This window comes from Epinephelus lanceolatus, chromosome 19 (assembly GCF_041903045.1).
Source record: "Epinephelus lanceolatus isolate andai-2023 chromosome 19, ASM4190304v1, whole genome shotgun sequence".
In the NCBI taxonomy this organism is placed as follows: domain Eukaryota; kingdom Metazoa; phylum Chordata; class Actinopteri; order Perciformes; family Serranidae; genus Epinephelus; species Epinephelus lanceolatus.
This window is the reverse complement of record NC_135752.1, coordinates 25,681,255-25,695,258: the sequence shown is the minus strand read 5'-3', so window position 1 is coordinate 25,695,258 and position 14,004 is coordinate 25,681,255. Positions and strand designations below refer to the sequence as shown.

Below are 14,004 nucleotides of genomic sequence, written 5' to 3'. Positions count from 1 at the left end.
CCTCTGAGATGGTTGTGTGTGAAAATCCCAGTAGATCAGCAGTTTCTGAAATACTCAGACCAACAACCATGCCACGTTCAAAGTCACTTAAATAACCTTTCTTCCTCATTCTTCCTCGGTTTGAACTTCAGCAGGTCGTCTTGACCATGTCTACATGCCTACATGCATTGAGTTATGCCACATGATTGGCTGATTAGCTATTTGCGCTATCAAGCAGTTGAACAAGTGTACATAATAAAGGAAAAGTTTATACTAACTTAAAGGAAAATAGTGTCCAGGTGCTAGACTTCTAATACTCACTTACAAGTAATGGCTCGTGTGCACTTGACTCCTTAAGCCAGTACAGAGCAGCCTTATACAGGAAGGCAAACTTAAATCACAATTAATTTCTATTAAATGGAGCACTTCTTTAAAGGGAACTCCTTTTTTTGGCAGGGACACATTTCAGTACAATATTAGGGTATTTGTGACTCACACAATAAAGAAGAACTGAAAAGAGATATGAGTTGCATACCACTTTAAAATGACAAAGAATACACAATAGTCCATACAGGAATGTTACAGCAAAGCTATACCAGGGTGTCTACAGATATAACCATGTTAAATTTAAGACTTTTTAAGACCTTTTAACCCTTTAAAACCTAGAGCGACGTCACCTCTCTTGTGCTGCTTTCAGGCGCCTTTCGATTGAATCTTACTTCAAGACTTTTTAAGGCCTTATATTAAAAAAACTTAAGACATTTAAAGACTTTTCGAGGACCTGTAGACACCCTGTATACAAAAAGGCTGCACTAACTCGTCACAAAAACAGGACACAACATTTATGTCACATCTTTGTTTAATTAATTCTTGTAAATGGTTTGAGCTGGTGTACAGGGTAAGATGATCTATACATATCTTCATGTCAGAGTGACTCTGATTGAAAGGCTTGTATACATATTCACGTTTGTTTATCCTCTCTCCAGGACAATACAAAAGAAAACAAGTGGTCATAGCTACAAAGCCTCTACATTCCCCATGATATGGGCGTTGGCCTAGTCTAGATAATGCTTAAAGAACATCCATAACAACTCTATGAGGGTGCATAGCATTCTAATTAAATATATTTTGTCATATATTTATACATATATTTTCATAAAAACATATTTTTTTGTGCATGTGCGCAGTTGCATTCCTTAGGATAGAGTAATATGATATTGCGTTTACATTGTCATGTATCCATTCTAAAGGAGTATAGGTGATCTCTATTCTTTCGCGACAATTACAATTGTACAATACTGTTTTTTTTTTTTTTTAAAATACATCGTCGAAGGTTACACGTCCTCTCGAGTCACAAGCCCGATAAAAGCGTTCTCACTTTTTTTCCCCCTGATCCAACAAGGTTTGGAACCAAGCACCATCTCTCTCTCACACGCACTCACACTCACACGTACACACAACACAATCATGGTGGAGTTAAATTGATCATAGTGCACAGGCTCTCTGACTGGTTTAATTCAGATTAATAATCCAAATTATTATTTTCCACTTTAGAGGGTAAACAGATGATTTAATTTAAAATAAAACTACTTCATAAATCATTTCACATGGTGGCCAAGTGTACATTTATTCATGATTTAAAATTGATCAGTATCTGGTCTTTTAACTGTACGCTGAACAAAAAGATAATGGCTCTGAGTTAAAGTTATAATCCTTAAGATGTGGTATCAAGTCTGTTATAATATTACAGCTCCCAGAGTTGCATTTGGGAAGACATCAAACACTGGGGGCAGCAAACACACTTCAAGAGGCTGCCAGTGCCATAGCCAAGATTTAAAGTAAGTCCCATCTTTGCTAATCAAATCCTGCCCTCTGTTAAATAAAGTTTTTCGCACATTTAATGATCTGCATAATGTTTGTTGTCGGCAAATTCTATCTTCTACATGACAGTCTAAATAAGTTTCAAAGCTTACTCTACACACATTTTTAAAGGGTAACTTCTGTATTTTTCAACCTGGACCCCATTTCCCCATGTTTATGTTTCCAAACAATTAATTAATATTAATGGGAAATTACACACCATCGCCGTGTTTTTGCCACTGACAGGCTCAAATTGTTGTTACAAGAGTCTAACAACATTATGGAAAGGATCCCAACAGAGATAGACCTTTTTGTTAAAGAGTGAGATCCTTTTTGTTTTGTACAAACAGCCACATAATCACTGTTGCCAAACCCACCAGACTCTATTTAAATTAACAGTAATTTTAACATCATAAAACACACTTCATTCAGAGTCGACAGAAACAAAATGAAACTCACAAAAACCATCTTGGCTCGTCTTTCCACTGCTCCAACATTAACCAAATTTGGTTTGGTTGAAATAAACCTTTAATTCACCCAGTTAGATGTGAAAATACCACACGCTAAAATGTCTGTTTATTTAAATGGAGTCTGGTGGGTTTAACGATGGTGATTTCGGGGCTGTTTCTGGTAGACATAAAGGAGGACCTACTATTACTAACATAAAGAATCTTACACTTTAACGAAAAGGTCTATCTCTGTAGGGATCCTTCCCGTAAGTTGTCAGACACTTAGAATAATAATCTGAGCCTGTCAATGGCAAAAAAAAAAAAAAAAAAAGCACTTTAAGTGGATGTAAATTGACAGGCGAACACGCCCCAGGAAGTTTTCTCAAATGCTGGCTGCAGCTGTGTAGTTCAATACTGGAACAATGTCAAAATTTGTTGTCTCCATTAGTCATGTAGACACAAGAACATGGAACAATAGGGTCCAGGTTGAAAAATACAAAAGTTACCCTTCAATTAAATGGTAGCTGCAGTCTATTCAAAGCATGATACGATTCATTGTGAAGAAGGCCGTTAACAGTATCATCTGACTCCGTAATACTGATTGAATGTTGTCTTTCACATTACTGGAGACACATCTATGCAGCGGTTTTTGTCTCTCTCGCACACACATCATTTCCTGTAAATCCCTCTTGCGTGCATGGGTATACAGTTAAAATCCCATGTGTACTACTGTATATACTGTAGAGGGGTAATTCCTCCATGCCAATACACTGAATGGCTGCTTTAGAGACTGAAGGAGTCACTGGCCTCCATCATCTAAAAGCAAGCTGCACTGAGCATGCTAGTTTGGACAGAGTGTAAATACAGAGAGGGTGTTTCGTTTGTCCTCTGGTGGGCAGATTCAAGCCTCAGAATTACAAATTTGACTTTATAAGAACATCTGGTTTGATTAGAGAGCAGGTCGAAAAAGGTTACTCAAATAAAACACTAAGTGCTGCAAACACTGGAGAGTAAATTGTGCATCCAAAGTACACTGTCTTGTTTAACTCCTTTGTAGAGGGGGTAATCCTTCACCAAAACCTTTTTGGTTCACCTCTGTTGATCGTCACTTTGAGAGGACGCTCTCCATGCCCATTTGCACGCACAGGCCAGAGAGCTGAGGGGTTACTGACGACATGCTCAATACTTTGTCTCCTCTTTGGTCTTACTTGAATCAAAGAGCATCCCACCACACACATTCACACTCACACACACACACCATCCTGCTCCATACGTCCCCCCCTAAACCCCTACGCATCCCACCCCAAAACAGCCCCAACACCAAAGTCTTATTCAGAAGCACTCGGTTTGTGTCCCGCACTCGTCTCTTGAGAGGACTCGGAACTTAAAAAGGAAAACATTTTGATTCTGACAGCGCAGAACTGAAAACCTGAGTGGAGTAACAGTGGAAAACATGATATGTAATAAACATGTGCTATATCGGATGAGTCTCTCATGTGCACGGACTGGGCGTGGGAAATATGTGCATGTGTGTGATGTCTCAACTAATGTGTCCACTCATTCATTCACTCAGTGTCTCACTCATTCAGGCTACAGTAGCATTTACAGTACTTAAATATTGTGTTTCCAGGAAATGTGTGCTACCACGATACGACCCCTCCATAGTGCTGCAGGCAGGCTTCTGCATAAAGGAAGTGTTTTGGAGATGAGGAGAGTGATGGGTGGTTTAGAGTGACGTGTGTATGAAAATAGTGAAACACTAAAAAGTACTTGAAATACTCAAAAAGAAAATGGAGCTCGGCGGTGTCCACCTCACGGCAGCAGCAGACTCCTTGATATTAAACTAACATATCCTGGTTTATATTTTGCTACGTTAGGTGCTGAAAAACAAACAGATCCTCTCAGGCCTCCACAGACCCGCACTGCTACAGCTCTTCTGATCTTGCGTCCTCGCCGACTCGTTCACATCAAGCTCGACGGAAGCAGTCAGACACAGCACGGCTGCCCAATGCCAAACGCGATTGCAGTTCGTCCAGGCGGCTTCTTTCTTCACCGAGCAGCTCAGTCGTTTACACCGGTCACGTTCCGATCCTTCGTGTAGAGATGCAGAATCCTGGCGTCCATCTTCTGTGTTGTTGTATTATTGCTGTGGCAAACTCCAAAATCTGACACTCCGACCAGGCAATAACTATTGAATCATGTAATGCGTTTTTGATTATTTGTGTGTATGCATGTGTGGGTGTGCTTTTGTTGGTGTGTCTTCACAGTTCACGAGTCTGGGGTCAGTGTTAATAAGACAATCACAGTGCTACCTGTCTGTCCGCGCTGCACAGTTCCCATCACAATCACGCGTCGTACTGTAGTAGCATCGTGCTATTTCACCATCACCACAAATCCTCCAAAATCACCGTATCCTCCACGTTGTTTCCACTTCATTCACTTTGTTGCAAATGAATGAGCGACGGTGAGGCGCTACAGCCGTTGCAAACACATAAAGAGGGAGCACACACAAAGTTTGAAGCGTCAGATGGAGGAACTATCGATGCTGTAGATAAAGAGGCCTGTGATTTTACTGCATATTAACTGAGGCTACTGATAAAGATCGTGAGTCAAGATGAAGCGTGCTACTGGGAGAAATGATGGAAGAAGGTAGAGGTCACCGGGGGAGGAAAACATCGATCTTTGTGTTGAAGAGCTGCTGTACGATACAATCAAGCAACCGACGCCTTTCTGAAGAAAACACGAAGGGTGAAAGCGATTCAGTTCCCTACCATTTTGTAAGACGATGCTTAAAAACCAAGGTGGACAGGCTTCCGGAGAAACGGGAAAAAACAAGAGACAAGCTTCATCCACAAAGGAAAGAGACGTCCGACAGGAACACTCACGAGCAGGGGAGCACACAGCGGCTTTCTCATTCCAGCGCTGAGCGCGCCATGACATCGCAGGGGCCCAAAGAGCCGATCGTGAGGCAGGGCTCAGCGCCAAGCCAGAGGCAGGGAACACATGCGGTAGAGAAGAGTACGCGCACACATACACACACACACTGACACATGTCCACGTAGCATAGAGTGCATATATCACATTGAGAATAGTAGGGGAAAGGGTTCGGTGAAAGAAGCATTGGTAGGCTCAGCAGAAGCTTAGCTGTTTACAGAACCATCCGTTGAGGGACTCTTTTTTTTTTTTTTTTTTGGCTGTAGTGATATTGGACTCAACTCGCTGACACAAACCACTCCAGTCGGGGGGAATAGGTCCTTAAAATGGCCTGAGGCCCAAGCGTGGGCCAGCCCCGTACCTTGTACCCCTTCAGTTTGTAGATAATGACAGTTCAAAAGGTCAAAGGGCATGCACCAGCAGTCATCATGCGATTACAGTTCACAGGAAGCACTTCTTGTTGCTTTTTTTTCTTGGTTGTTTTACTGACATTTATGTTGTTTTTTTGTAAAAAAAAAAAAGAAGAAGAATCATGCCTTAAGTCTAGTTGATATTTTTCTTTACAAATGTTATAAAACTACAAGTTGAACTCCTCTTGTTTTGTTTTGTTTTTTCTTTTCCTCTGTCTCTTCTCTCATGTGGTGCTCCATAGTCACACGTAGAGGATGATTTTGTGTTTGTCATTTTGTAGTTTGCACTTCTTAGTCTTTGTCTTTGTCTCCGTCCTTGCTCATTTTCCTCGCCGGCCTTGTTGTGTTTTTGTGGAGGATGATTTGGCAGTGGCTTTCCGGTCCTAGGAAACAGAGACGCACATCATTTACACACAAAGCAAAGGCAAAACTAATTTGGCCTTCCAAAAAATTTTAAATAATCAAAGAACACCAAATCTTGGGTTCTAATGAAAAAAGAACAGCATGTGAGAGACTACTGAGACTCCAGTATGTTGCCACTCAGGCTTCTATCCAAGCACTGGGATGCACAAGTGCTTGTTGGTTGTCCCGTACCTGGAGGACTGGGCAGTATGTGTATTTCAGTGTTTAACTCTCCGCAGACTGGTGCGCTGCGCTGACTGAGCGCCCTTTCTCACATCCACCCCCACCTGGAGCAAGGAGGGAGGGAGGAGGGAAGGACACAACACTTGGACCAGTTAGCTGCTGAAGCCTGCACATGTGACCAGGTCAGGAAACTGATGATGCATTTCCACCAGACCCGACAATGGAGGGCGTCTCAACACCTTCTAATAATTGTTTTAGCGAGTTTGGAGAAGGGGTTGCGGTGTGTTCCCCAGTCTGTATTTACATAAAGTAGACTTGACTCGACTTTATGCAAATAAATTCATCTAGCGTGATGTGGCTGGCTCATAAAACTTGGACCAGGCTGTCAAATTTGGTGAAGTAGTTTTAAAATGAAACAAGATTCAGCAGTGGCATTGTCTCTCTCTTCCCTCCATAAATGTTTTCAGACAAAGATTTTGGTGTCTTGTTTAGATGATATAATAGCAAATTTATGAGCAGGCTGCCATCTTGTTTCCTGCTAAAGACAGAACTAGGGACCGCCCCAACTGACAGCATGTTTATCCAATCAGGTGCACTCCACAATAGGGTACGGAATCAGTAGGGAGCCCATCAAGTGGCCAGTTGAGTGGAGCAGCATGTCCCCCTTGCGTCCTCGCCAGATCTGGTGGAAATATAGTGTAACTTGTCTGTCCATCAGCCAGCCACTGTGGCTCACTGCAGTCTCAACATACAAACACCAAATGTGTAAGCATTTTGCCAGTGATGATGGTGATGCCTCGCTTTTCAACTCATTTTGTGCAACTATGTCTTGCAGTTTTAAATGTATGGATGTTTTTAGTATACATACGTTTAATGTCTGAGTTAGCAACTCAGAATCATAAGGCGTTTTCGGACCGGAGGAACTTTTTTATAGTTCATTCATAGTTCTAAGAGCCCCCTTTTTGTTGTGTCTGCAGCGCAAGAACCAGGAGTGATCATAGTTTTTATTTGAGCTCCTATTTCAGAGTAGGTACTCTCCCAGCACAAGAAGAACCGTGAGTGGCGTAAGTGTTTGGTCCAGATGTCATAAGTGTACCTTAATTGTTTGAACAAGTGAGCCAATGCAGCACCAGCAACTGCCATTTTTAACAACCTATGAGCCGTGTAAACAACAAATAATACAAACAGCTTGGAACGTAAAAGAGATCACAGACAAATGGACTGACAGTGCATACCAGGCTTTGCTGAGCAAATACTATGAAACTTAAATTAAAAGCCTTGTCCCAGTTAAACACCCAGTCCCTTTTACTACCCCGGTGTGGCGATACATTTTGACAAATAAAGGCCTGTCTCAATTAGATTCGTTAGTTCTTCAGATGCATAACAACGGGTTGTTGGCTACCTCATATTATGTGTCCATTCCTCGATTATCCTGTAAGTTATTCATATTCCTTTAGTCCGTAAGGGTCCTCAGATCAAAAGAATCAAAAGTGTTTTTCATAAAAATTAATCCAAGTTCTGAGATCGTTCTAACAGGATAAAGTGGTGCCGGCTAACTCTCTCTCTGATGCGCTGTCTGTCGGAGCTGGATAAAATGATTGATTCATGATTAATACATTACCTGAAGCCTAAATTTTAAATAACTAATATTAAGATATATTTGATTGTAATTACCAATCTTTGCTGAGCAACAGTTTTGTGTGAAAGAAATTAAAGGCATGTCCCATATAGACGCCTGTTGATTTCAGTGATGTAGGCAAATAATAGCCCGGGCTACTAATTGAAGTTTTACGGTATGTGACGGTGGAAATACAATGTGATATGAACTTGTGAAAGCGAAATTGACGTTGCAATACCAACCACTGGCTGGCTGATTGTACATCACTTGGCGTTCCTATCAGTGATGTGAATGCAAACAGAAAACAGCTCCCCAGTGATCAATTCCTCTCAGGAAGTCCAGAACAGTTCGGCCCGAAAACGCCTTTAGTAGGTTTGTTGTCGAATCTGCTGATGGGGACAAAATGCTTTAACCAACATTTGGCTGGTGGCTGGTGGCTGGTGTTAATTTGCCACCCTTTGTGCCAGGCTATGTGACTGATTCACAGTAATCTGCTTGGGCTGACAGTGTTTGTGTATGACTCAGTGTAAAAGATGAAAACACGACTGACTCACCTTCCTGGTGAGCACGCATCCGTGTTCATCAACAAACTGCGCCTCAGTAGCATAGTCCTCTTTCTCCTCTCTCTGTACAGAAATAAGACATGTAAATTTAAACAGCAATTTACAGTACTTATATTTGACGGTAAACTGTTTGCAGTTACATGTAAAATAAAACCAAAAAAGTGCTTGACATGGCAGATATTCCCCATGTGTTGCACCACACAACACATCACTCTGGTCGGCCTCATCAAAATAATCAATTTTGATGATTGTTGTTAAGTGAGACTAAAATTGTTGATGGTTGTGAGCGAAGAAATCAAACTGAATGACTGCCTTCCCCTTGGAGAATTCAAAAAAGATAAAGGGATGGACAAAGATGTTCCCCCTCCAGGCGCAGGAAGCGGCGGGTGGTCGGCAACCTGACCTGGCCCCGCCTCTGCTCCTGCTCCCACACACGTTGGCCCGCCTCCTGGTGAGAGAAGCCCAGCCCCTTTTCAAAGGGCTGCGTGCCCTGCAGGAGGCGCCCACGCAGCACATGAGAGTAACCCGTGTCACACACCGGAGTCAGCAGAGCCTCCTGGGCCACGCGCAAGCCTGGCACGCTGCCGTCGCGTCCTGATGACACCGAGCCCACCCAGCCTTGCAGGGAGTCCTTATCTGGTAAGTAGGGTTGAAAAGCTCCGCCTCCTACCACCCTGGAGAGCGAAATACGAAAAAGCAAAGGAGAGACAAAGTGATATATCAGATATGTTGGCGTTTTGAGTACAGGAAGTGGAAAACAAAACACAATATTTTCAGTTTAACTACAGTTACAGCTGACGTACCGGTTATCTCCGTTGTGCTCTGGAGCCCGACTCGGTCCCGATATCTCGCACCGCTGGGCGTACACCTGCTGGCCTGTAACAACAGAAATCCCTTCCACTGAACCCAACCCTATACCTCCACCTCCTCCTTTTGCCCCTCCTGCTGCCAGGACCTCCCCTCTCCTTCCATCCAACCTCTGACCTCCCAGCTGGCCGTTTAGGTTGACCTTAGGAACGGCGCCACTGGCCCTCACCCTGTCCCGTTCTGCCAGTAAAGTTGCTGGCTCCTGTGGCGCCTCCTCCTCCTCAACCTCCCCTTCCTCCTCCTCCTCCTCCTCCTCTTCCAACTCCATGATGGAGCCACTGGCCCCGCTGGCTCCGCTGCTTGGGCGACCCAAGCTGCAGGGAAGGGAGAGCGTGGCGCCCTCTGAGTCGTCAGCCCGACTGCTGCCCTCCAGTGACGAGTCCTCCACCGTGACCAACGAGGGGCTGACCCCTGCCGGCCACACCTGAACATCCGACATCTCCATTAATGTGTCTTCCTCGGTGGTGGCGATGGGGGCGCACTCAAGGCTGGAGACTTCCTGCCAGTAGGGCTCTGCGCCCAGCGGGGAGGGTAAGCTGTACTGCATGGAGGCCGGGGACAGCAGCTCCTCCTGCACCAGCCCATAACCTGAGGGAAGACAGGGGCGAGACAAGAGAAAGACTAACACCACGCAGGCATAGCCAGGAGGAGGGCGGGGAGGTGGTGGATCGACTGTTTCTCCAACCTGTGAGGAAACAGTGGGGCTCAGCCCTGTCCCAATACACCAAGAAACTGACCGGAGTCAGTCTTTATATAGCGGCTAATTTAGGATTGAGATATCCTTCAATCAGTTTAATAATAGGAATACTTCATCCCCCAAATGACCATTTGTATATCAGTTACTTCCTGTACGCCATATTATGTTGAACTCATGAAAACAAGATTTGTTTTGTTATGTTTTTCTCGCATCCAATGAACAAAGAGTCCAAAAACAAGTAAATTCTTGATAAATTGAGGTCACAGGGATTCACATTTAACAACAGCAAAACTATACAGGGTTGTTGCCCTACGGGGACATTTGCCCTACAGGGACATTAAAGTTTTACCTTACCTTACCTTACTTTATATGTAAACATCTGATTACGAACTTTCACAAAACTTGTGCAGTATAATCCAAGTCTCATTTATCCAGTCGTATGCTCAATACTTCAGGGAACTGAACAGGAGCTTTCTTCAAAGCAAGACTCCCTTGACAAAATCAGTAATTTTACCTTGCTCAGCACAGGAGCTGCTGGACTACTGCTGCCTTGATTGTTCCTTTATTTTTGTTATTGTGTGACTTTGCTTAATCTGACCTAACCCTTTAAAACACCAAAGTCACACAATAAAACAAACTAACTAACCAATCGCGGCAGCAGTAGACCAGCAGCTCCTGTGTTTAGCAAAGTAAAATTACTGTTTTTGTCAATGGAGTCTGGCTTTAAAGAGAGCACAGATTAAAGATAGACTTTCTATTCAGCTCCCCATTTGTAAGGGCTTTCTATTTGGGAAGTACTGAGCATACAACTGGATAAATTAGACTTGGATTTTACTGCACAAGTTGTGTGAGAGTTTGCAAACAGATATTTTTGAAATAGTTTTGCTGTTGTGAAACACTTGGGCCGATGACTTCATCGAGAATCACCGGGGGCATGTGAGAAAAATAGTTTTTCTTCACGAATTAAATGTTACACAGGGTGAGTAATTGATATTCAAATGGTCATCTGGAGGATGAAGTATTTCTTTAGGTGTGAAAAAAGATATGATGAACCAGTAATCTGACTCCAATAAGTCCCAGCCAGAATGTTTTGTACTTTCAGTTTTAGGTGAAGCACAAGACAAATACTTGTCTTTCACTTTGAAATCAGCTTCCTTTGTCTTTCTAATGTTGTCTAATTGATATTTGTGGCACTTCAGGTTTTTGTCATTGGGACACAGCAGTAAGAGTGAGGTGGGGGTCAAGGGGGTTTGGTGCATCACCCACTGTCTGTGAGGTGACTGGTGCAGGACTCTGGTGTAGGAAAGTGAATCTGCAGAACATTCACTGTGTTCCTTGGTAAGCGGAAAAAGGTGAGTCTAGAGTTATACAGCATTTTGATTGTGGGGTTGGCACGATATAAAGTTATCATTAGTAACACACTAACGTCTGAGGAAAGTACTCCAATTGGATATTAGTATCCTGATTGTAATTCATTGAAGTTCATTAAGCAGCAACGTTAGCAAAGACGTCTATGACAGCTGTTGCACTCACATACAGCTATTAATGAAATTTCAATATATAAAGGAAGTACTGTACATTTGAAATCTGGCCATCACAGATATGTTTAGTTTCAAAAAGCATGTTAAATTTGTTTATCTTTCGGTAACTATTGGTTTTGACCAATCAAGGCAGAGGCTGGGTGCTGTACTTTTTCCAGGACTGACAAAATATTCTAGACAGCCTGTTAAATGAAGTTAACAAACTGTAATAAAACATCTGCAGCTATTATCGTTCCAACCCTTGTCACACCGTCCTGACTGGGAGTCAGCAGCACCTTGCAGATTCTGCAGAGCAAAATGCAAGTTACTGTTACTCTTGCATTGTCAGAGTCATGCATGTGTGTGTCTGCATCCCGAGCATCCAAATAAAGGTCATTGTACACACACGCGCGCGCACACACACACTCACTCATACACAGACACACACAGTAATAAATATGTACACACACATCAGACAATGTTTTAAGACTTTTTTTTTTACAACTTAGTCTCCATTTTATTCTAAGCTGAAGGGGTCATTTTTTCCAGCATGTATTCTTGTATGTTTTCCTGCTGAGCTTCTTACAATAAGATTTAAGAGATTTTAATGAATTAATTGTAAATGAATAAATTATATTGTTGGGCTAACAAACATTATTCCACCATTTTTGTTTTATTCATTAAATTCATGTATTAACAAAATACTTTTTACACACTGCTGGGTGCTTGACCATCAATTTTTGTTTTACTTTGAGTCCATTATCACGACAAGTCATCGCAACAACACTGGAAAAATACACAAGGTCACACACAAACACACTTTCAACTACACAGACACACATTATATTCAGTTCATTATATCCATTTCAATATGTTTTAATAATTCAGACATAATTTTTACTAATTCAGCTGTAATTTCTGACCATTCATTTGTAATTTTTGATTATTCTATGGTCATTTTTGATAACTCACTAATAATTTTAGGATAAAACAAATATATGCTACAGTATAATATGATAATGTGATTTAAATTCATTGCAAAAGTTGTATTTATACATTTAAGAGCTCCTTTAACTGAGTTTAAATGTCATTATGTTCAGTCTTTTGATATGTTTACTGGATTCTTATGATGTGCATTTCTTTTTGATAGCTGGTGTTTCTTCTTTTGTTCCCTTATAATAATTTGATTGAGTAGAATTTTTGTTCATTATCTAATATCAAAGGTCAACATAAAGACATGGTTAAATGCCTAACTATTTAAAAATAAATACTGACTCATATTTAGTATCAAAATATACTTTGTTAATAGAGATTGTAACCCATGTGTTCTCTAGTGACATTTAAAGATGGTAGTTCTCTCATAGTTTTGTACACGTGACCAGTTTAGATTGGGGATTGCGTTTTTACTCTAAGTTAAACTGTTGCATCAATGAGTTCAGATGAATGAAATTAAGGTGAAATTGAACAGTAAAGCAGTAAATCACCTAAAATCAAAGTTAGGATGTGTTCTGCTTCAGAGCCATGATCCAATTTGGAGTGCAAAATTTTTAAGCAAGTGAAGCACCGAGGTGTGATGTCACCTTGCATGTCAGGTTGACAGGGTAAAACCACAAACATCTGAAAGTTGAGTAGAGTCTTTATTGTAGTGCGGCTGAGATGAGGCTCTTAAAGAACACCTTAGGTATAATGCACAACCTTACGTTTTGGGACTATCCTTTGCGGGCAGTTTTGACAAATTGATCAAGTTCTGCTTCTTGTAATCCAGAGCTAACATACTTGGTATTTCTTGTCCTTATCTAAACTAGAAAGTTCAAAAACAAGCAAAGGAGATTTGTTTGTAGGAATCAAATCATTTCAGCTCATTTGTCCAATGAAATACAGCACATCGACTAAAGCTATATTTCTCAGTCCCATTCTTTTAAAAAACAGCTTTTTTGTACTTTGATTATGGTTCTGAAGGAATAAGGATTACGCCTGTGAGTATAATCACAAAGAATCCTCTCTAAGAAATTATGACTTTCATAAAATTACATCCATCAGAATGTTTCAGTATGGAAACTGCTGTAATGTGCAGCTGTGTAAACAGAAAGTAAGAGGATTTCCTACCTGGACACTGTCCGTGATTAACCTAATAGTTAAGCATGACGACTAAACCCTCAGAGACATTCGACTCACTGTCATTTCTTTTAATTTTTCAGCATAGCTTTTGTGTTTTTTGAAGATAGAACTAAAAATGTATGCATTCATTAAGTAGTTAAAGTCAAGCTATGATTTATTTCTTTTATTTAACCTATATTCAACCAGGTAAGTCCAGTTGAGATCAATGATCTCTTTTACAAGGGAGACCTGGGCAAGACAGCAAGCTATGGTAAAAAAAGTTATTGAGTAGAACAATATAGCAAAGCCTACCTCACCAGACCTGCCAATATGTGCATTTTTCTATTCTCAGGTTTTAAAAGCCTCCAGGTCAAAATGTAGATTAGGTGAATTTTACCAGCATCTGTTCTACCATAATTAAAATG

General features: G+C 41.4%; 1 protein-coding gene across 11 annotated transcripts in view; it reads right to left on the bottom strand.

Moving 5' to 3' along the window:
- Window positions 1-5,820: 5,820 nt before the first annotated feature.
- The window catches only part of ank1b (ankyrin 1, erythrocytic b), a 110,265-nt gene continuing 102,081 nt past the window's right edge, over window positions 5,821-14,004 (bottom strand). For 3 of the 11 annotated variants that reach the window (XM_078162162.1, XM_078162165.1, XM_078162164.1), the window contains 5 exons: window positions 9,202-9,853; window positions 8,802-9,072; window positions 8,390-8,461; window positions 6,227-6,321; window positions 5,821-6,015 (listed from right to left, as the gene is read on the bottom strand). In XM_078162162.1, the coding sequence (XP_078018288.1) occupies window positions 6,253-6,321; window positions 8,390-8,461; window positions 8,802-9,072; window positions 9,202-9,853 (1,064 nt within the window). In that variant the 3' untranslated portion in view covers window positions 5,821-6,015; window positions 6,227-6,252. The remainder of the gene's footprint in view (window positions 6,016-6,226; window positions 6,322-8,389; window positions 8,462-8,801; window positions 9,073-9,201; window positions 9,854-14,004) is intronic. The other 8 variants (XM_033647367.2, XM_033647370.2, XM_033647368.2 and 5 more) reach the window with 6 other exon arrangements.